At 39.5% G+C, this 21,068-nt stretch overlaps 1 protein-coding gene across 1 annotated transcript in view; it reads left to right on the top strand.

The window, feature by feature from the left end:
• The window catches only part of tspan13a (tetraspanin 13a), a 48,264-nt gene extending 35,394 nt beyond the window's left edge, over positions 1-12,870 (top strand). The window contains exons 3-6 of the mRNA XM_043689822.2: positions 858-938; positions 2,500-2,613; positions 5,103-5,213; positions 11,377-12,870. Of these exons, the coding sequence (XP_043545757.1) occupies positions 858-938; positions 2,500-2,613; positions 5,103-5,213; positions 11,377-11,451 (381 nt within the window). The 3' untranslated portion in view covers positions 11,452-12,870. The remainder of the gene's footprint in view (positions 1-857; positions 939-2,499; positions 2,614-5,102; positions 5,214-11,376) is intronic.
• Positions 12,871-21,068: the final 8,198 nt, after the last annotated feature.

The following is a 21,068-nucleotide window of genomic DNA, read 5'->3' as shown; positions in this document are numbered from 1 at the left end:
GTATTTTCCAAATAATAGGTGCAGAGTGTTTTCTAATTGCTCAGGGATTAAATGAAAATCAATGCTGTTTCTAATCCTCCAGCAGGAATTTGATATCTGAATGACATTATTGAAATTAGATATATAATTTTTATGCTTTCCTAAAATAATGTTAGTTTGATTATAGTGCAGGAGGCCATTTTGCCTGTTGTGTCTGCATTAGTTGTTTGTGAGAACAATGTAGTTAGTCTCGTTGTCCTCTCTATGCACCCATAAACTTTGTAAAATTTTTATCTGTAGGTGCTTATCGAATTCTCTTTTGTGAGCACAATTAAAAATTGAAACACATTTCCAATCCTAACAACTCACCACATAAAAGTAATTTCATTTTCAAAATTATTGATTAAATGGCATGGTAGCTCAGTGGTTAGCATTGCTGCCTCACAGTGCTAGGGACCCAGGTTCAATTCCAGCCTCAGGCAACTGTCTGTGGAGTTTTCATATTCTCCCTGTGTCTGTGTGGCTTTCTTTTGGGTGCTCCGATTTCCTCTCTCAATCCAAAGATATGCAGGTTTGGTGAATTGGCCAGGCTAAATTGTCCATACTGTTCAGGGACGTGTAGGTTTAGGTGCATTTGTCAGGGGTAAATGTAGAGTAGTAGGGGAATGGGGTCTGCGTAGGTTACTTTTTGGAGGTTTGGTGTGGACTTGTTGGGCCAAATGGACCTGTTTACACGCTGTAGGGGTTCTATGAAACTTAACAAGTTGGTTGATTTTTGAGAAAGTCAAAAATATTCTAATCTGGCAATTGCGCATTATCATATGCCATAAGGTCCGCAAATGATTAATGTTTTTTTTTCCTTGACTACCGGTTGATAGTATATGATCATTTTGTTTTTGGTGTTTGTGGTGCAGTTCTCCATCTCCTGTGCAAGCCTCGCACTGAATGAAAATCAACAGGTGAGACAGTTCTCCATTATTTTGTAAATTCAGAAACGCTTCTCCATTTCTCCTTTGACTTGATTTGAACAAGCCTAATTTTCCTTCAGCTTAATTGTTGATTTGATGCATTGGATTTACCAACAAGCATTTTTCGTGGTTGACCTTCTCAGTTGTGAATATAAATCACATCCACTGAAAGATTTATAACTTTAGTAATTGCCAAGGCTAGAATCGTGGGATAGGTCAAATCAGCTAACATTGGACAAGGTAATGGGTAGGAAGGGCCACACTTTTGGCCCAACAGTTTTGGCCCTCATATTTTTATTTTGTTCCCTATAGAAACGTGTGTTTTCTTAATCAGTGATTTTTTTTTAAAGAATGCATTAGGAGTAGTATATCAGAGATGTCTGTATCTAATTTTGCTAAAAGAAGTTGAGAAGTTGAAGCCATTTGATGTGCATTCATCAGGATTAGAATGTAAACAACAGACTTGATAAAATGAGACACTGTGGTATGGAAAAGAGGGTGCTAACTGGTTCAGCCAACATTAGCTTGGCAATGCAACAAGAACAGTTAATTGCCAATCTTAATTCTCAGATCAGACAGCTGATTGGTTAGGGTGTGGCCATGAGAATGCAACAGAGTTTGGCAGTCTCTAAGATTACCCCCTCCTGTTTTTGCATAAAATTCGAATGAAAGAGTTGCAATGAATGCATCAATTTCTTTAGCCTATGCACAAATGCATCACGTAAGTGTTCAACTGGGAAACTGTTTCTGATGGTTCATATCCTATCCTGGATTATGCTTCCATGTTGCAGCATGACCGCTAACGCTTTCTGCCTGCAGCCTACTGGTTACTGACTCTTCAGTCACCCTTCCCTGGATGACACTGTGCCAAAATGCTACTGGTTTTGCATTCTATTTCCTGTTACATTTCCTGGAACCAGCTTCTTTTCCAGTACTGATTCTTTGGATATAGCTTTCTCTCTCCATTTGTCCCTGAATTTTTTCATTCCTTGATTCATATGTTTTAATCTCCATGCTCTCACCCCTCCTCAGTTATAATGGCATTACTAGTGCACACTGCTATAACCACTGAGGGAAATATGCACCTCTGCTGGACCCTTGAGTCATGCTTGTTGGTTCATAGTTCTTTTTTCAATTAATTGTTAGCCTTCTATTTCCCACTAGATAGCCTCCAGCGCTGCACCCACTGATGCTCTGCCTTGATTAAGTTATTGCCCACAACAGACTGCAGACTTGGTTTATTAATGCCTCAAGCTATCTGCATCCTGCCTACAATTTTATTGCATCACTGTTCATCGGACTTTAACTTTGGATGCAATTGCACTTTTATCTACGCCCTCTGTGTATGGCCAAGAAGTAAAGATAGGATTGGAGTAAGATGATATTAGAGGAGCTGTCTTTTGGTTAGTACATTATATTGAGGTTCTGACTACCTGTTTTATCATTAATTTCTGAAATTTCCATGTAATGTCCCAAGACTATGGAAACGCAAGTTCTTTCATTGAGGAATTGCTCGATTAAAATGCAAGGTAATGTTATGGTTTTCTTTCAGAATCATTTTCTGGAAGTTGGATGGAACAAATCCGTGGAAACCAGAGGAGATGTGGAAGTATACTTGAACTGTTGTGGCTTTAATGAAGCGAACCTAAATGAAACCTGCAAAGCTGTAAGTGTGCAAAATGTAAATTAGAACATGGAAGCAGAATGGCAACCTTACTAGTTGTCCTTTCAGAGTAAATCTTTAAGCCAAAAAAATAGTTCCTGGTCATTTCTGTCCAGAATAATTCAGTGCAAAGCTCTGCTGACATTTGGATGAGTGCAAAGCTTTACTAGCTGTACATCAATGTGACTCAGTAATATAACATTAAAGCCCCACGTTACAGTACTCTGCTAAGATGAATTTGTACCAGTTTACACTCGGTTCAAATTATAGTTCTGCCAACTGGGAAGCTTCCACTTTCCAAAAAAATGCACTTAAGCTCATTCCTGTGAAAAGACACACGTTGTTTTCATCTTGCATTCAATAAGACAATTTGCAAGAATACCAAATTCAAGGAGCAAAGCAGCACTATTGTTGATTGAATGTTATTGAGAATGTTGATTGAATGGCAAATGGACTCTGGTAGAGGCGGTGCCATTGGAGAGTGAACTCTAAATGCAGACTGACAGCTATTCGCAAAGGAAGTTTCCTTCTGGGGTTGAGAAACAGACAGCAACACTATTTATGGTTGCTGAGCTTGGCCCTTGTGCAGAATTTGGTTCCTCTCTGCAACTTTCGCTTGATTGTTCTGGTTACTTGTTTGCTGGATAAGAATGACTAGAGAGTTCTTGACATTTCATGACCAGTCAGAGCCCTTCCAGCTTAAAATAAACTGCAGGCTGGAATGGAAGTTAGAGAGAGAATGCATTAACATTAAGGCACCCTCTATATTACATTCCTTGTATCTTAAATTTAAAAGAAAAATGGCTTTTGTAGCCAGACTGCTGCAGTCGGTGGAGAGGAGTGGAATGGGAAATATAATCATCCAGAGAACGGACAATGTCAAGGGTGTGGTGCTGAAAAAGCACAGCCGGTCAGATAGCATCCAAGGAACAGGAGAATCGACATTTTGGGCATAAGCCCTTCATCAGAAATGAGGCTTGTGGACCGGGGCTGAGAGATAAATGGGAGAGTGGAGTGGGGCTCTAAGAAACGGTTCTCTTTCTGGATCCTCTGCTCCACACTCGCAGCCATGAGCCGCCACCTACTTTCCCTGCAGTCAGCTCTGCCATAGCTTAGGGCCACACTATCCCAGACCTGCAAAGGACCTCTGTTGCTTTACCTCCTCAGAAGAATTCACACACTCAACAAATGCTTTTTCACCACCATTTCAGACATCCCATAGCCCCCCACCCCACCCTTTCCCATTTATCTCTCAGACCCTGGCCCCCAAGCGTCATTCCTGATGAAGGGCTTATGCCCAAAATGTCGGAAGCTGATTGAGCTGCTGTGCTTTTCCAGCATCACATTCTAGTCTGATCTCCAGCATCTGCAGTCCTCACTTTCTCCTAGAGAATGACCAGTGTCTGCTGAAGTACTCAGGCAGGGAGGATCTCCAGGCCCACCAGGAATGAGGGTCCTCTGCCCATCACCAGGGGTTCTCTGGTATCTAAATTGGACTCCGCTGCTTGCAGGAACCTGGAGGCTACCTGTTCTCTTGTTCCAGCATTGTGTTTTTAAAAATTAAACTTATTGATAGGAAATTGGGAAAGTTCTTAATCTGTGAGCACTCTGTAATCTGTAGACCAAAAAAAAACCTTAGTCAAACTGATAAGATATTGGTAATTGGTGTAAATATGAATATAAAGATTTTATAAATCAATGTCACTGTGTTTGAAATTTGAGTTTTGGATTATCTGAACAAAATACTCCCCACCTGTGTCCTTTGGATAATCAAGGTTTGTGTGTGTGTGTGTGTGTGTGTGTGTGTGTGTGTCATTTCCAAAGTGGTTTGCTGTTTGATATGGCATATGACTGGTGCAGTGTGGTGGGAATGATTTGTATAAATATGAATATATAGATTTTATAAATCATTGTCACTGTTTGAAATTTGAGCTGTTTTGAATCCGTTATCTTTTGTCAGATACTTTTACTGAAGGCTTTGATTTGAAGACAACTAGTGTATATTGGAATTTTAAGGCTATTGTCAATAAATTCCTATCCAGCGTTTTTGTTTTTGTTTTGGTTTCTTAGGATGTTCAAAAATGCCCCAATTGCATGTATGAGGTCCTTAAAAATAATGGATCCATATATTGTCTTCAGATAATACGTACCTGACTATTTTTGTAATAAATACATAGAGAGCTGGAAGTCATTAACAAAATGAGTTCCGTGGTCTTCTCTTGTGCTACAAGGTCTTTGATTCCAGTATTGTGCACTTTTCCCTTGTTACGCCAAGAGTTGCCATGATGTCTTGGAAAGTTGGGGGCAACCAAGAAGGAAAAATGAACATTGTATTAATTTTACATTTCTTCTGTTTGCATATGACAACTTTGAATTGTTGAATGGAAACTGTTGGAGTACACCAAAGAAATCAAAAGTGCAAATTTTGTTGTTGAAAGTAACACATGAATTGTAAAAAAAATACAATCACTGCCATTGTTCTCTTGTTCCAGCATTGTGCTGCTGCTAATGAATGTCATCTATGTGGACCGATCTTAAAAACCTACGCTGGTGAAGTACTGAGATTTGTCGGTGGTGTAGGTCTTTTCTTCAGTTTCACTGAGGTCGGCAAAGTTCTTATTTTCTTTAAAACACTTAAATACTTCTGTTAACATTAGAAGTGGTTTTCACATTCAAGTTTTGCAAAATCCAAATAGTTTTTGTATCTTCTATAATGAGATCAATACAAAGTTCATATTTCCATTGTTAGAGTTCCAATTTATACAGTATGCATATTCAGGAGAATTTTCAAAAGTAGTCATTAGCTGTTTAGTATGGCATGGGAGTGTTGCAGTAGACAACAAGATATATGCAGTGTCATGGGGTCTATTCTCAATAACTTCAATATTTCTAATGCTCCTATTTTGACAAGTTTATTTGATGAGTAAGGTCATTACCAGCATTTCTGTTTTGCTCCTACTGATTTCAAAAGTTGTTTGTGATGTAACAGTTGTGATATTTTCTGCAAATTGTGCTTTTGTTTTTTGTGTTTTATTTTTGAGTGGAGGTATGTTCAGTGATGGAGAAGTTGTTGAACTACAGCTGCATGACTTGAGAGGTGACAGCAGAAAAACAAAATGAATCTTATATTTATTGTAGAATCACAGAACTGGGACAGTGCCAAAGGAAGATTTTAAGGCCAGCTGTTTGTATTAGCTCATCAAGTGAGCATCATGGCTTATTGCCATTCTCCTGCCTTTTCCCCATGCCCTTGCACACTGTTCTGATTTAAATAATCATTTATTTCCCCTCTAATACCACGGTTGAGCCTGCTTTTACCATTCTTGAAAGCATTGCATTCCAAATTCAGACCACTTGTATGAAAATCGTTTTTTCCCTCCCATCACAACTGCTTCTTTTGTATAAAGCAAAGAACTACAGAAATATAAAACAGAAATTTGTGGAGGAATTCAGCAGGGCTGTGGAACAAATGTAGAGTTGTTGTTTCAACTCCAGTGGCCTTTATTCAGAACTGATAGCCTCTAGAAAAAGGTAGTATTTTTGCTGCTGATGCTTTGGTGTTAGCGAATGGAGAGGGAGAAAAAGATAGCCCTGCTGCAGTTCTACCTAGACTCGATGCAAGAGGAACACCTCATCTTCTGCTTGGGGATATTATAGCCTTCAGGACTCAATATTGAGTTTAATACTGTTAGAATATGAATACCACAGTCTAGGTCTCCTACTGACCTTCACACAACAGATCCTGTGTTGACATGGGTTACTTTTGGTAGTCAAACCATTTTCACCCATTTATAACTCCTTGGTTCTATTCTTTCCTGGCTTACCATTTCCATCCCTTTTGTCTGCCTAACATTTTGTTTTCTCTCTGTCTGTCTCACTGGATTCCCTTTTCACCTATCCATTCTCACCTCCCAACCCCCACCTCCACGTCATCAGTATAAATTCCATCTTTCCTCAGTTCTGAAGAAATATTAAATCTGTTTTCTCTCCACATTTACTGCCAGACCTGAAGCCCATCAAGCTTGATCCTTTTACAAATGAGAACAGTTTCTCACTTTCTACTCTACCCTGACTCTTCATGAATTTGAAAATTTTACTTCTTGACCTCCTCTTGGGCTTCTTCCCAACTTGAATAGTCCTAAAGTCTTTAATCTTTCCTCGTAACTGAAGTTTCTCATCGCGGGAGCCGTTCTTTTAAAACTCGTCGACATTTCCATTTAATTTAATCATAGTGCCCAAAACTGCAAAACACAAACTCTAGCTGATACCTAACAAGTGTCTTTGACAAGTTCAGCATACCTCCTTGTTTTTGTACTCCCATGTTATTCAACTTCTGTTCAATGGATAATTGAATTTAAATATTGTTTCAGCCATTGTCTAGCATGAAGCGGATTTTTTTTTTTCTTTCTAACATGGTTACTCTTCAACTAATTCCCTTTGGAATTTCAGCCCAAGAATATAATAAATGTACGTAACATTCTACAGCTCCAAAGTAACCAAGATTCAAACTGCCTAAAGAATACATTCTGTAATTTATAAATCTTTTTTGAAGTTGCATCAGTTTGTGATTGAGCATTGTACTGTGCTACTGATCTGAACTGCACTTCATTGATGTCATATTTCTGATAAAAGCTAATGTTACAACTGGCCAAGTCTGATCTCAGATTGAAACCTCGCTTCATTGATCATATTTTATACATTTAATATGGTAGTCTTTCACTGAATTACAAGCACACACAATGCTGCAGGTTTGTCTTTAACAATAAAACAATTTTATTACCCAAATGATTTGAAAATAGAATGGAACAAACCAAGCTATTTCATTAGAACAAAATTTGACACATTTTTGACACTCATGGCAGAGAAAAACCCCATCTATCCCAAAACCCTCACTTCACAGCACACAAATACCAGAGAGAGCTCTGTTCTCCATCACATCTATTGGTTTGACTTAACTATTTGTTTCAATTCCTGGCCTTAGGAGTTTGATACCCTCTTCCACAATTATTCCCTCAATTGAGGTTAAGCATTCATAGTTTCAAATCACCCCTTCCAGTTTCCAAAATAAGCACATGTGGTCTGGAATTTTCAACCTAAAACCCTTACGCTGAGGTAACCTATTTCCTAAATAATGCTTTCCCCAGGAGAAACTGGTCATCCATTGGTCTTCGGTACACTGACACAAGCTTTCCGATCTATGCATTTTCCTAAGCAAAAGTCACTTCGGGATTCTGGTAAATCAAAAGCAAGCTGATACATTTTCTTGTTTCTTTTTCCACTCCGAAAACCCCTCACATCACAAACTATATTATCGCACCAGGAGTCCCCTAGTGAGCTGCTTGTAGACTCATAAATTGGAGCCATTGTTTCCATACCAGTCAACAAGGGTCTGACTACACTAATATTTTCCAGCTCTTGGCCCAAAGCCCTGGACGCTATGACAATGCTTGAACATTACTAAAGTTTCTGATTCAACCAGTCTTTAAGGCAGTAAATTCCAATCTCGCAGCATTTTCTGGGTGAAAATATTACGCTTAACTCCTCTCTTAGCCCTCTGTCTCTCACCTTAAATCTGTGCCCTGGTTATTGATGCATCTGAAAAATGGAAAAACGTGCCTTCCCCTTAAAGCTCCATTCCTCTCTCAACTTTGCTGCTCCAAGGAAAACAACTCCAATCCGTCCAACCTTTCCTTCTCACTCAGACCCTTCTACCCAGGCAGAGTTGTGGAAAAACTCCTCTGCACAGTCTCTAGTGCAATCGCATCCTTCCTATATTGTGGTGACTGGAATGCTATGCAGTTCTCCTCTGTTGTGGCCAACTAGAGCTTTATACAGTTCCACCATAACTCTCTGTTCTTGTATTCTATGCCTCTGCAAGTGTCCTTCTTAACCACCTTATCTACCTTTTACCATCAGGAACCTGTGGATATGCATATCAAGGTCCCTTTGATCTTCAGTGCTTTCAGGGTCATGTAATCCTTTGCCTTGTTAGTCATCTCAGAATGCACTATCTCTCACTTTTCAGGATTGAATTCCATTTGCCACTGCCCTGTTTGACTGATCAGCTGGTGGTTGATATCCTCCTCATTATTTACCACACTGCACTTATTTGTGTAATCCGCAAATTTCTTGATTGTACACCCAACATTTATACCCATATTAAATGTGTGCACCACAAGCTGTAAGAACACTGTGGAGCCCCACGGAAAACAAAATTCTCATCACAGGGACATCCCTCTACCATCATCTTCTGTTTCTTGTCTCTCAGCCAGTTTTTGATCCAATGTGCTGTTACTTTTATTTTGACTAGCCTGGGCCATGAGGGATGTAATCAGAAGCTTTGCATAAATCCATGAACGCCACACTATTTGCATTATTCTCATCAACACTCCTGGTTACCTCCTCACAAAAAATTAAATTTGTCTCTTTCCTTTTGCAAATCCGTGGTGATGATCCCCAATTAACCCTATTGAAAGCTTATCTAGCGAATTAATAAATGCTAATTAAAGAGATGTGGAATAGGTATTTTACAGGGGAACCGATTAACATCCCAGGGATAACCATAAATCCAGAAATGGACAGGGAAGCCTTCAAAAGTGTTATAAGGCAAGTGGTTGGAGAGCAAATTGTTACAGCTAACTAGTCCTCAGGTCTTGCTGGACTCCAGTTAAGGTCTTAAAAGAACTAGCTTATGAGATAGTTGATGCATTGGTTTTCATTTTCCAAATTGAATTGATTCAAGAAAGATTCTACTAGATTGGAAAGTAATGAATGTAACTCTTCCATTCAACAAGGGAGGGAGACGGACACTGCAAACCAATTAGTTTAATGTTTCTTGTAGGGAAAATGTTAGAAACTGTTATTAAAAGATATTATAACAAGGTGCCTAGTGAAGCTGAAGATAATTAGGCAGAGTCAATGGTTTTGAGAAAGAGAACTTCCAAGAAATAGTCCTTTATCCAAAGCATATATTATCAGCAAATATACTCTTTAGGTTTCCACAAGGCAGTTGCTAAAGTGCCACATCCCAAAATTATTGGTGTCGGGGATGATGGAATGGCATGGATAAAGAAAGTAGACAAGTCATTTTCTGTTTGGCAACACAGAATATGTAATGTGGCACAAACATCAGTGCTTGGCTTTAACTTACAATGTATATAAATGACATGGATAAAATGATAAAAAGTATGCTTGTTAAATTTGCTGATGATACACGATTAGGTAGAAATGTACATTTGGAAAAGGACATAAGGAAGCTGCAAGGGGATGTAGCTAGGAAAATTGGGTAGGTAAAGATCTGGCAACTGGAGTGCAATGTGGGAATTGAATATAAAACTAGAGAGATGATGCTTCAGCTATCCAGTTAATTGGTGAGACCATATCTAGATTATTGTATTACAAAGTTAAAAATCACACAACCCAGGTTATAGTCCAACAGGTTTAATTGGAAGCACTAGCTTTTGGAGCGCTGCTCCTTCATCAGGTGGTTGTGATGCAGGAGCCACCTGATGAAGGAGCGTCGTTCCGAAAGCTAGTGCTTCCAATTAAACCTGTTGGACTATAACCTGATGTTGTGTAATTTTTAACTCTGTACACCCCAGTCCAACACCGGCATCTCCAAATCATGGATTATTGTGTACAGTATTGTTCTCCTTGTTTAAGGAAGCATGTAAATTTATTGGACGTGGTTTGGAGAAAGATTACTAGACAAATACCTGGAGTGGATGGGTTGCCTTATGTTGGAATGGATAGGCTTTTATCGGCTGGAGTTTAGAAGAATGAAAGGCCGTGTGATTGAAGCATAAAGATGCCATGACAAGGTGAATGTGGAAAGAATGCTTCCCCTGTGGGAGATTCTAGAGTCAGTTTATACTGTTCAAAAATTAAAGTTCACCCATTTAAGACAGAAAAGGAAAAGTGTTTTCTCTCAGGAATGAAAGGCTTTGGAACACTCTTCTTTTGAAAGGCAATTTAAATTCCTTGATTCTTTGTAAACCTGTGCTAGGTAGATTCTTGTTGAGTATATGGGTGAAAATTTATTGTGGCTAGGTAGGAATATGGAGTAATTGAATTAGCCATGATCTATCTTAATGCTGGAGCAGGCTCAAGTTGCTAAGTTGCCTGCTTCTGCTCCTAATTCATATGTTTGTATATTCATATGTATCTTTTCGACTGTATTTCACTCGTTGAGAATTGCAATTCTATCAAGTCACTTTGGAGCTATATGAAACCCAAGAGAAAGCTCCGTTGGTGTATATTTTACAACTTGGGCACACATGGGTACAACAATTTCAGTCAGTGCTTTTCTGACCAGAGGAGACATGATCTAAGCCAGGCCTACCTCTAAGGCAGCAATGGTCACTGTGGAGCTCTAACCAGTTTATAACAGCTGTGCTCCTGCTCTTGCCAGCCCCCTACTCTTGGTTCTCACTGTCACAACAATTATTAAGCATGGAAATGGGGCTACAGTGAGAAAAAGTTTGAGAAGCATTGGTCTAAGCACAAAGAGTAAACACAGATTTTATGCTCAGTAGAAAAGTGATTAATGAGGAGTTACCTGCTTATTTCATTTCATTTAATTATTTTTCACTGTTGCTTCCCTGCTTCATCCGTTTTAAACTTGGCAACAATTGTTAATTATTTTCATTGTCATACATGTAATTATATAAAAGTTTACCACTTTTCTTGAAGTTTCAACTTTAACCTTTTAATCAAGTTGTTCATGCACATTATCTCTTTGGTAATTTACAAATGTGTTTGTTTCAGATCCTGGGTGTGTGGTTAACACATAGATATAGGAACCAGAAAGATCCACGGGCAAATCCAAGTGCTTTCCTGTAGGAGAAATCTTCAGAAACATCACACCACTGGAACACTGCACTACTGAAGCCTCCTGTGTTTTTTTTTGTTGATGAGGCTTTCAATATCTAGAACTCCACCAGCTTGCAAGACATGTATTTCACCTGGGATAAGCGTTTTCATTCAGTTATTGCTTTCTGTTGTATGAAACTTGTAACTGATCTTTGTTGACCACTAATAGCATTCAAAGTTGAGGAATGCACTGCTGTTTATTGTTGTCTGGAGCCTAATCTTTGTAACAGGCATTTGGTTAGCACAAGAAAAGCTGTCTTTTCAAAACTTTGTGTTGATTCTTAGAAAAGCACCACACTAATGAGATTGAAAATTAACACCAAAGGAAATAAGGCTCACAACATTATTTGATATTCCAGTCCCTTAAAAATATAGTAGTGTACAATGGCATAATTCTAGTTTTTCATTTTTCCATTTTCCATGAGTGCATAGTTAACTAATAGTAAGGATATTTTGTTTGATTGGACGATAATCATAATTAATGTTAAGTAAATTAAATAGTATAAATGCATTTTCTTTTTGTGCAGTAGCTTGGTGGAGCCGTTTGTTTTTGTAAGTTCATGTTGCATTTGAGTTTTCAGATGTTTCTCTAGATCTGTTTCTGTCTTTGAAAATTAAAAAGTTTAGTTTTACACATGGATCTCCTGATCCATTGTGAGCAATACTAGCTGAAAGAAATGCATTTCTTGCTGCTTAATGATCATCAGACTTCAAAAGCATTTGCAGAATTTTGTGCATATGTTTGTGGAAAGCTCATTTCCTTGATGGTTCAGTCAACAGTGGCTGATTTATTTCCCTAGCTTATTTGGAACTGCTTACAATTGCCTGTGTGATTTAATGTGAAGTTTTGTTGTAGCACCGCACTACCCTGATGATTACTGATAAATTTAATATACTGTGATTTTTTTTTTGCTCTGCATTTTGGTGGTAATACTTTTAATCTATTAATACTTGTTTAAAGAATGTTTTTGTTTGAAATCAAAACAATGTTTGCTTCAAGTGCGTATAGTAAAGGTGGCTCATTAGAAATATAGCTAATTTAGAAACAAATCATGTAAATTGTGTTTGCGACACATTTGTTTTTCTCTACACAATGAGGAATTACTTTTATTTGGATATTTAAGATATTGATTATTGTGCAATTTTGCTCATGTCATAACTGTGTTCAGACCTGTGTATATTTGACAGCTTGGTATCTTAGTATGTTTATGAATGTAGGCCAAACCATTAATTGTTCCTAACACTGGAGAGACACAGCAGTGATTTAACATGTCTCACGGGAAAAATGCTAATGTGGAGAAAATTGCTACTGTATTTATGGGATTTGTAAAATTTGGGAATATGGATAAGTTGTGGACTCCAGCCATTAAAGTTTCATTTATGTGGGTGGATGAAGTGAATGCTTTCCTTTTAATTTCTTTGTGTTTAACTGTAGTTTATTCTTATCCATTGTTAGAATGTTTGACAAGCCAGCAACACCCACATCCCATAAATGAATTTTTAAAAAAAAACTTGCACCAAAATAATGAACAGATATGATCATTTTTTTGCTTTCTGTTTAATGTGGCTAATTCCATGTTTTAACAATAAGATCAGCCAAGAACTTAGTGAATAGCAGAACAGGCTTAAATGGCCTGCTGCTAATTCCTATGTTTTTATGCATATATCTACATTTAAGGATTTAGCAGTCGTTTACATTATTACCCAGAGTTTAGCAGGAGGAATTACAGCCTCTGCTAATACATGTGCCCTTATTCAGTCATATTAGCCTATCACTCATCCATGTCAAAACCTGCTGGATTAAACATGATGTCCCAACTCCTATACTCCATGTTCTGCCCAATGAAAGCAAATGTGCCAATTGCTGCCATCACCACCCTGTCCATCTGTGATTCCACTTCCAAGGAACTATGCATCTGCACCCCTAAGTCTCTTTGTTCAGTAACATTCCCCAGGGCCCTACCATTATAGGAGTTCTGCCCTGGGTTTGCCTTACCAAAATGCAGCATGTCGCATTTATCTAAACCATACACCATGTGCCACTCTTCTGCTCATTGGCCCTTACGATCAGGGTCCCATTGCACTCTGAAATAGTCTTCACTGTCCAGTATACCACCTACTTTGGTGTCATCTGTAAAATTACTAACCATGCTCCCTATATTCACATCCAAATTATTTCATATAAATGACAAAAAGCAGCGGACTCAGTACCAATCCCAGTGGCCCACGGATGGTAACATGTCTCCAGTCAGAAAAGCAACTCTCCACTACTACTTTGTTCATTGCCAACATTGTATCAAATTGGCTAGTTCCCCCAGATGCTGGAGGTTGGAATCAAAGCTAAATTCCACCATTAATCAAGTCATATGAGACATTGGCTAAGACCACTTTCAAAATGCTGCGTAGAATTCTGGTTGCCCCTTTAATAGAAGGATGTTGTTAAGGCCACAAGTGAACCAGTTTTTTTTGTTAATTTTAGCAAAGATGCCTGTCATTGGAACTTCTGCTGTGATTACACTAAATAGAAAAGAATAGTTAAGGCTAGATAAGGACCCAAGTTAAAATATTTGTGTAGTTAACCCTTAGCACAAAATGCCATCTTGGCAAAGGAGTTAATGCTCACTGAGAAATGACAGCCCTGGTGATCATATAGCAACTTATTACCATTTAAGATACCTGCAGTCAATAATGAGGTTGCACCACAACTTGATGGTTAATGCTTCATCTACCTCCTCATCCTAACAGTGATCTGCTAACTGGCAGTAAGTGAATCATGACAGAGGATTTGCACACAACTTAAAGGTGGACTACCTTTCATTAACCATTAGGAGAAAGGAAGTTCTCTGCATTATCACAACTTGCTTGATGGTTCAATCTGGTCTGTGGGAGTAGTGGGAATACATGAATGCAGGCAGATGCTACAGGACAGAGACAGAAGAAGACCATATGGAATTTCCCACTAACCTCCCCTGAAGGAATGGGACAGCCTCTGTTTTTGGAACTCCTCATCAGGGTATCTGGACCATGAGCCTGTGCATCCTTCCATTTGGTTCCTGAGGCATCCTGAAACTCTTTACTTTTGCCAGCCAGCACACTCTGCACTTTCAGCAGATGTGGATGTGTGTAGTCTGTAACACACAGGTCCATGAAAATTGCACATGACTGAGCATTTGATTTTTTTTCAGCAACTCAAGTGGTCAAGTTCAAGTTATGGTTACCAGCAAATTAGAATCAAAATTGTTTGCTGAAACCAGACTTCCAAACAGGTTTCTCTTATTAGCACAGCATCCAGTTAGTGCTGTTTTTTTTAAAATAAACAAAACACCTAATGACTCTTAGGATTTGTTAGCTTAATGGAAAAAAATACAATAGCTCTTGAACAAACATTTTTGTTCAGTTAGCCATATTTCAGAGTCCTTGTGAGCAGAATATTGCAGACACTGTAAATCTGAAAAAACAAACAGCAAATACAGGAAGTCTTCTGCAAATTTGACAGGATCTCTGCAGAGAGAAATAGGGATAGGGTTGACATTTTAGTTTGTGGCCCTTCGCTAGAACTGGGAGTACGTAGAAGTGTAGCAGTTTACGAGTGAGGCAGGGGACGTGAGAAGGATAGGAAAGTACAAGAATGAAGATCAGAGATAGGTGTGAAGGCAGGAGAATTGAAAGACAAAAGGGATGATGGTTCAAAGCAAACATAATTGGCAATGAGACAAAAAAGAAGCAGATGATGGATCTGGAGGAGTTGTAAATATGAAAGCAAAATTTTTGCCAACTGCTGTTATCCAAACAAAAGCACAGAGATTATGGTCTGAAATTGTTGAACTCAATGTTGAGTCTGGAAGACTGAAAAGTGACCAGTCAAAAGATATGTCAGGTATAGACAGGATAGATCGAGTGAATCCTTAGAAGAGTATAAAGAAAGTAGGAGTATACTTGAGAGAAATCAGGAGGGCAAAACGGGGACATGAGATAGCTTTGGCAAATAGAATTAAGGAGAATCCAAAGGGTATTTACAAATATATTGAGGTCAATAGGGTAACTAGGGAGAGAATAGGGCCCCACAAAGATCAGCAAGGCGGCCTTTGTGTGGAACCACAGAAAATGGCGGAGATACTAAATGAATATTTTGTATCAGTATTTACTGTGGAAAAGGATATGGAAGATATAGACTGTAGGGAAATAAATGGTGACATCTTGCAAAATGTCCAGATTACAGAGGAGAAAGTGCTGGATGTCTTGAAACGGTTAAAAGTGGATAAATCCCCAGGACCAGATCAGGTGTACCCGAGAACTCTGTGTGAATCTAGAGAAGTGATTGCTGGGCTTCTTGCTGAGATATTTGCATCATCGATAGTCACAGGTGAGGTGCCGGAAGACTAGAGGTTGGCAAACGTGGTACCACTGTTTAAGAAGGGCGGTAAAGACAAGCCAAGGAACTATAGATTGGTGAGCCTGACCTCGGTGGTGGGCAAGTTGTTGGAGGGAATCCTGAGGGACAGGATGTACATGTATTTGGAAAGGCAAAAACTGATTCGGGATAGTCAACATGGCTTTGTCCGTGGGACATCATGTCTCACAAACTTGATTGAGTTTTTTTGAAGAAGTAACAAAGAAGATTGATGAGGGCAGAGCAGATCTATATGGACTTCAGTAAGGCGTTCAACAAGGTTCCCCATGGGAGACTGATTAGCAAGGTTAGATCTCTTGGAGTACAGGGAGAACTAGCCATTTGGTTACAGAACTGGCTCGAAGGTAGAAGACAGAGGATGGTGGTGGAGGGTTGTTTTTCAGACTAGAGGCCTGTGACCAGTGGAGTGACACAAGGATCAGTGCTGGGCCCTCTACTTTTTGTCATTTACATGAATGATTTGGATGTGAGCATAAGAGGTACATTTAGTAAGTTTGCAGATGACACCAAAATTGGAGGTGTAGTGGACAGCGAAAAGGGTTACCTCAGATTACAACAGGATCTGGACCAGATGGGCCAATGGGCTGAGAAGTGGCAAATGGAGTTTAATTCAGATAAATGCGAGGTGCTGCATTTTGGGAAAGCAAATCTTAGCAGGACTTTTTCACTTAATAGTAAGGTCCTAGGGAGTGTTGCTGAACAAAGAGACCTTGGAGTGCAGGTTCATAGCTCCTTGGAAGTGGAGTCACAGGTAGATAGGATAGCGAAGAAGGCATTTGGTATGCTTTCCTTTATTGGTCAGAGTATTGAGTACAGGAGTTGGGAGGTCATGTTGCAGCTGTATAGGACATTGGTTAGGCCACTGTTGGAATATTGTGTGCAATTCTGGTCTCCTTCCTATCGGAAAGATGTTGTGAAACTTGAAAGGGTTCAGAAAAGATTTACAAGGATGTTGCCAGGTTTGGAGGATCTGAGCTACAGGGAGAGGCTGAACAGGCTGGGGATGTTTTCCCGGAGTGTCGGAGGCTGAGGGGTGACCTTATAGAAGTATACAAAATTATGAAGGGCATGGACAAGATAAATAGGCAAAATCTTTTCCCTGGGGTCGGGGAGTCCAGAACTAGAGGGCATAGGTTTAGGGTGAGAGGGGACAGATATAAAAGAGACCTAAGGGGCAACTATTTCACTCAGAGGGTGGTACGTGTATGGAATGAGCTGCCAGAGGAAGTGGTGGAGGCTGGTACAATTGCAACATTTAAGAGGCATTTGGATGGGTATATGAATAGGAAGGGTTTGGAGGAATTTGGGCCGGGTGCTGGCAAGTGGGACTAGATTGGGTTGGGATATCTGGTCGGCATAGGCATGTTGGACCGAAGGGTCTGTTTCCATGCTGTACATCTCTATGACTCTATGACTCTATAAGGTGCTGTTTCTCCAACTCACTATGAATTGAATTGAAGCAGTTTAGGAAGTCCAGAATAACAAGGTCAGGTTGGGAGTGGAGAGGAGAACTAAACTGACTAACATCTGATGGTCAGACTTGTGAACTGAACGGAGTTGTTCCAGAAAGTGATCACCTAGTCTGCATTCAATCTTGAGGAGACTACACTATGAACAATGAATATCAAAGTGACACAAGTACAAATAAATTGTTTGTACCTAAATGTTTAGGAAGTAGAGGTTGGATGATTCTGCTGTACACATTTGCAACTCCTTTAGTTTTTCCTTGTTTTTCACTTGCTCCAGTTCCATTTTTTTTTGCCTTGAGTCACCAAACCATTTTTCCATTATCTTCCCTGCTCTCCATCCTCTCCCAGGCCTTCTCTCTTGTTCTTTCCTTCTCTTCCTTTCTTCTTCTGCTTTATTTAAAAACAGTTACATCTCAAACTCTCTCAGTTCTGATAGAGTCATTAACCCTAAATATTAAGTCTGTACAACCATAGTGTGCATCGTTAGCTTTCTGTTCTCCCAGACTCTCTTTGTCAGCCTGGCAAATGTTGAGGTTGCTTGTCTGATCCATCTGTTTATCTCGGAGTCCAGTGAGAGACTGTCCGTGATGGTGGAGCCATGGTATGTAAACTTGTGGACCACTTCCAGCGTGTAGTTGTTGATGGTAATGGCAGAGGGTGCTCAATGCCTTAACCCAGCATGTTGGTCTTCTTCAGGCTGTTGGTCAAGCTCAGGCTCTTGAGAAGCTGTCCATAAGGCATTGCAGTTGCTCTTCTGAATGTGTTGCCAATGCCACGCCGTCTGCAAACAACATGTTCCTGATGCATACTTCACAAATTTTGGTTTTCGCCCTCAGCCAGGACAGACTGAATAGCCTCCCATCCAATCTATTGTGGGAGTAGACACCATCAGTTGATGTTTCAATAGCATGCATGCTTCAGCATGATGCCGAACAGGGTGGGGGCTAGCACACAGGCCTGCTCCACAGCGTGACCTGGAGACACTACTCCAGACAAGAGTGGAATCTCAACACTTTTCACCTTTGCAGCCTGAGAAGCTTCCTGGACATCAATACCGAGTCACCAACAATGAGATCCTGGACCGCGCCTAGATACCCAGCTTCTTCACCTGCCTCCAACAATGCTGTCTCTACTGACTGGGCCATGTACACTGCATGTCAGACGGGAAGATCCCGAAAGACCTGCTGTACGGGGAACTGGCCTCCAGCAAGAGAGCACAAAGGCAGCCCCATCTTCCTCTCAAAGATGCCTGCAAGAGATACATGAAATCACTGAACATGAACGTCGTGAATTGGGAGGACATTGCTCTCACTGGAGGCTGGAATTACGCAGAGGTCTAATAAGAGGAGAAGAGAAACTGAGGCATGCTACTGAAGAAAAGCATTCCTGCCAACAAAACAGCACCAAGACAACATCAGAGGACAACGGCCTTCAAGTTATTTCACTGTCGCCGAGACTGCCACTCCTATGTGGGCATCTACAGTCTCAACAGACGCTGCTGTACTAACAAAAATTGAAGCAAGACTTCCCAGGTGCAGATCCATGGTCTCACGAGACTAACGGATGCCTCACACACAAGTCTCTACAAATGCTACAGGAATGACTTAGAATTTCCAGCACTGAACACTTGCTTCAATTTTTGTTAGTACAGCAGAGTCTGTTGTGGCTGGAGACGCCCACACAGGAGCGGCAGTCTCAGCTACAGTGACTGCACTTGAAGGCGCAGTCCTCCAGTGTTGTCTTGGTGCTGTTTTTATCGGCGGGAGTGCTTTTCTTCACTGGCCACCTTCTGATAATTAATCAGATTGACTACTATTAGTCAGAAGGGAGAAGAAGCTGTTTTGAGGATTATCTCAGTTTTCTGGCTTCTGACTAAGGATGTCTCCTTATTTAGTATTGCTTGAGTTGTATATAAAAATGTAGCAAAAACTGATGTATTGTCAGAAGTAGAAAGGAATAAGAAGATGAGGCAGAAGATGAAGACTAGAATGATTCACAACAGTAGACATGCCAGAGCTTTTTACTTCAGAGCAAACTGGCTTTGGTCACCTCACATCCTGAACTGTATTTCACTGAAATATTTCACTGTTAGGTTGCTTATTGTTCTTTGGTAATTGAACAAGTTCCTTAGACTCTTTAATTCTTACTTGGTTGATGTGAGAGTAGCAGCTTGCGAAGGGGTCAGTTGGTGATGGAAACTCTGAATTGCACAGGATTCAATGATACTGACAGTGAAGGTGGAGTGGGTTGTTTGACCTCCTCTTGGAGTACTGGCTCATGAAAATTCCCTTTTCCCTGTAGATAGCTATAATTCCATTATTTAGGATTATAGTCCAAACTTGGACCCATATGGCATGTTTGCAAGGAAGAAAGTGGTGATGCAATCAAGGAAGGTGAATATGATCTGGGAGCAGGGTTAATCTAAAATGAGTTTTCTGCTATTGTTTCTTCCTGTAAAGTATTACATGTATAGAACCAGTCATACAACGTATCAAGTATTTACTGATAGGTTAGATAAAAGTGATTCTGGTGGATTAAGAATTCAGGCCAATTGAATGCCAGAATTAAGGTCAATGAGAACAGAAATGAGAAGCTAATGGTAAAAGGCATTGTTTTGTTGAAGTCTAACAGCGAATCCTGAGCTGAGTAGGAATTGCTGATGAACGACAATTAGTGGCTAAATCCTTGAAGATAAAGAGCTGGAGTTCTACCTGAAGATGGTCAGCCTTGAAGCTGCTGATATATGCTGTGTGGGCTGCTTGATAAAGTCATGAGATTAATCTTTGTTGAGTTGATTATTAAATGCATAGATTATCAATCATCTTGACCGTGATTTATTGGTTTATTCATATTAAATTTATGTTGATTCTGGTTTGATTGTTAAAATGGCATTTATAAAAAGGTGATATATTTTTAGACTTATTTCCATTTTGGTAAATTTGGTTCTTTTTGTTACTTGATCTCCATTGTGGTCAGTTCAAGTTAGTGTTTGGGAAAAATCCAAATTGGGCTGAGATGAGTTTGCTGGAACTTTATATAATTTAAATAAATAAGATTTTACATTTGCTTTTGCTGTGTTAATAACAAAGCAACATGAGTAACTTTGATGCTCAAGTCTTTATGAAGGGAAAGGATTTTATCTCTCCTTGCTATGAAACAGCTGAGGAAAGACATTTTGAAGGTTTTCACAGAACATGTGGTGGTGGTGGTGGGGTGTCTTCAAATCAGGACCTGCAAAGGCAAATATTTTTGACAAATTGACTTGAATGAAAGTAAGAAAGCAAAACACGTTCTGTCTGTGCTCAAGTAGAACAAGCTCGAACTGACTCAGAAAATGAAAGGGAAATGAGGCAACTCAAAATAAAGAGAATGAAATTAGAAAGACAATTATTTGAAAGAGAAATGCAAAAACTTCAATCAGAAAGGTCAGTAAAAGAGATCAAAGTAGAAAGGGAGAAATTTAAAAGAGGCAGACAATTGGAAAGAGGAAAATTCAGAAATATGAATTGTCAGTGAAAGGTTGACCTTGAAAAAACACTATGTAGTTTAATTTAGCATAGGATGTTCACTTTGTTCCTAAACTTACCTTATGTACTTGTGTAAAAGTCAAATTTTGTAGACCATTTTTTAAGGTTAAATTTATGGGGTTGACTATTTCATGGATGCTGCTTTTGCAGGGTTTAAATTCATGCTGCCGTCCAAATTAC

The sequence above is a fragment of the Chiloscyllium plagiosum genome, unplaced genomic scaffold (genome assembly GCF_037043375.1).
Source record: "Chiloscyllium plagiosum isolate Xiang-an unplaced genomic scaffold, Cpla_swu_hap1 HiC_scaffold_5, whole genome shotgun sequence".
Classification (NCBI taxonomy): domain Eukaryota; kingdom Metazoa; phylum Chordata; class Chondrichthyes; order Orectolobiformes; family Hemiscylliidae; genus Chiloscyllium; species Chiloscyllium plagiosum.
This window is presented reverse-complemented; position numbering and strand designations above follow the sequence as displayed.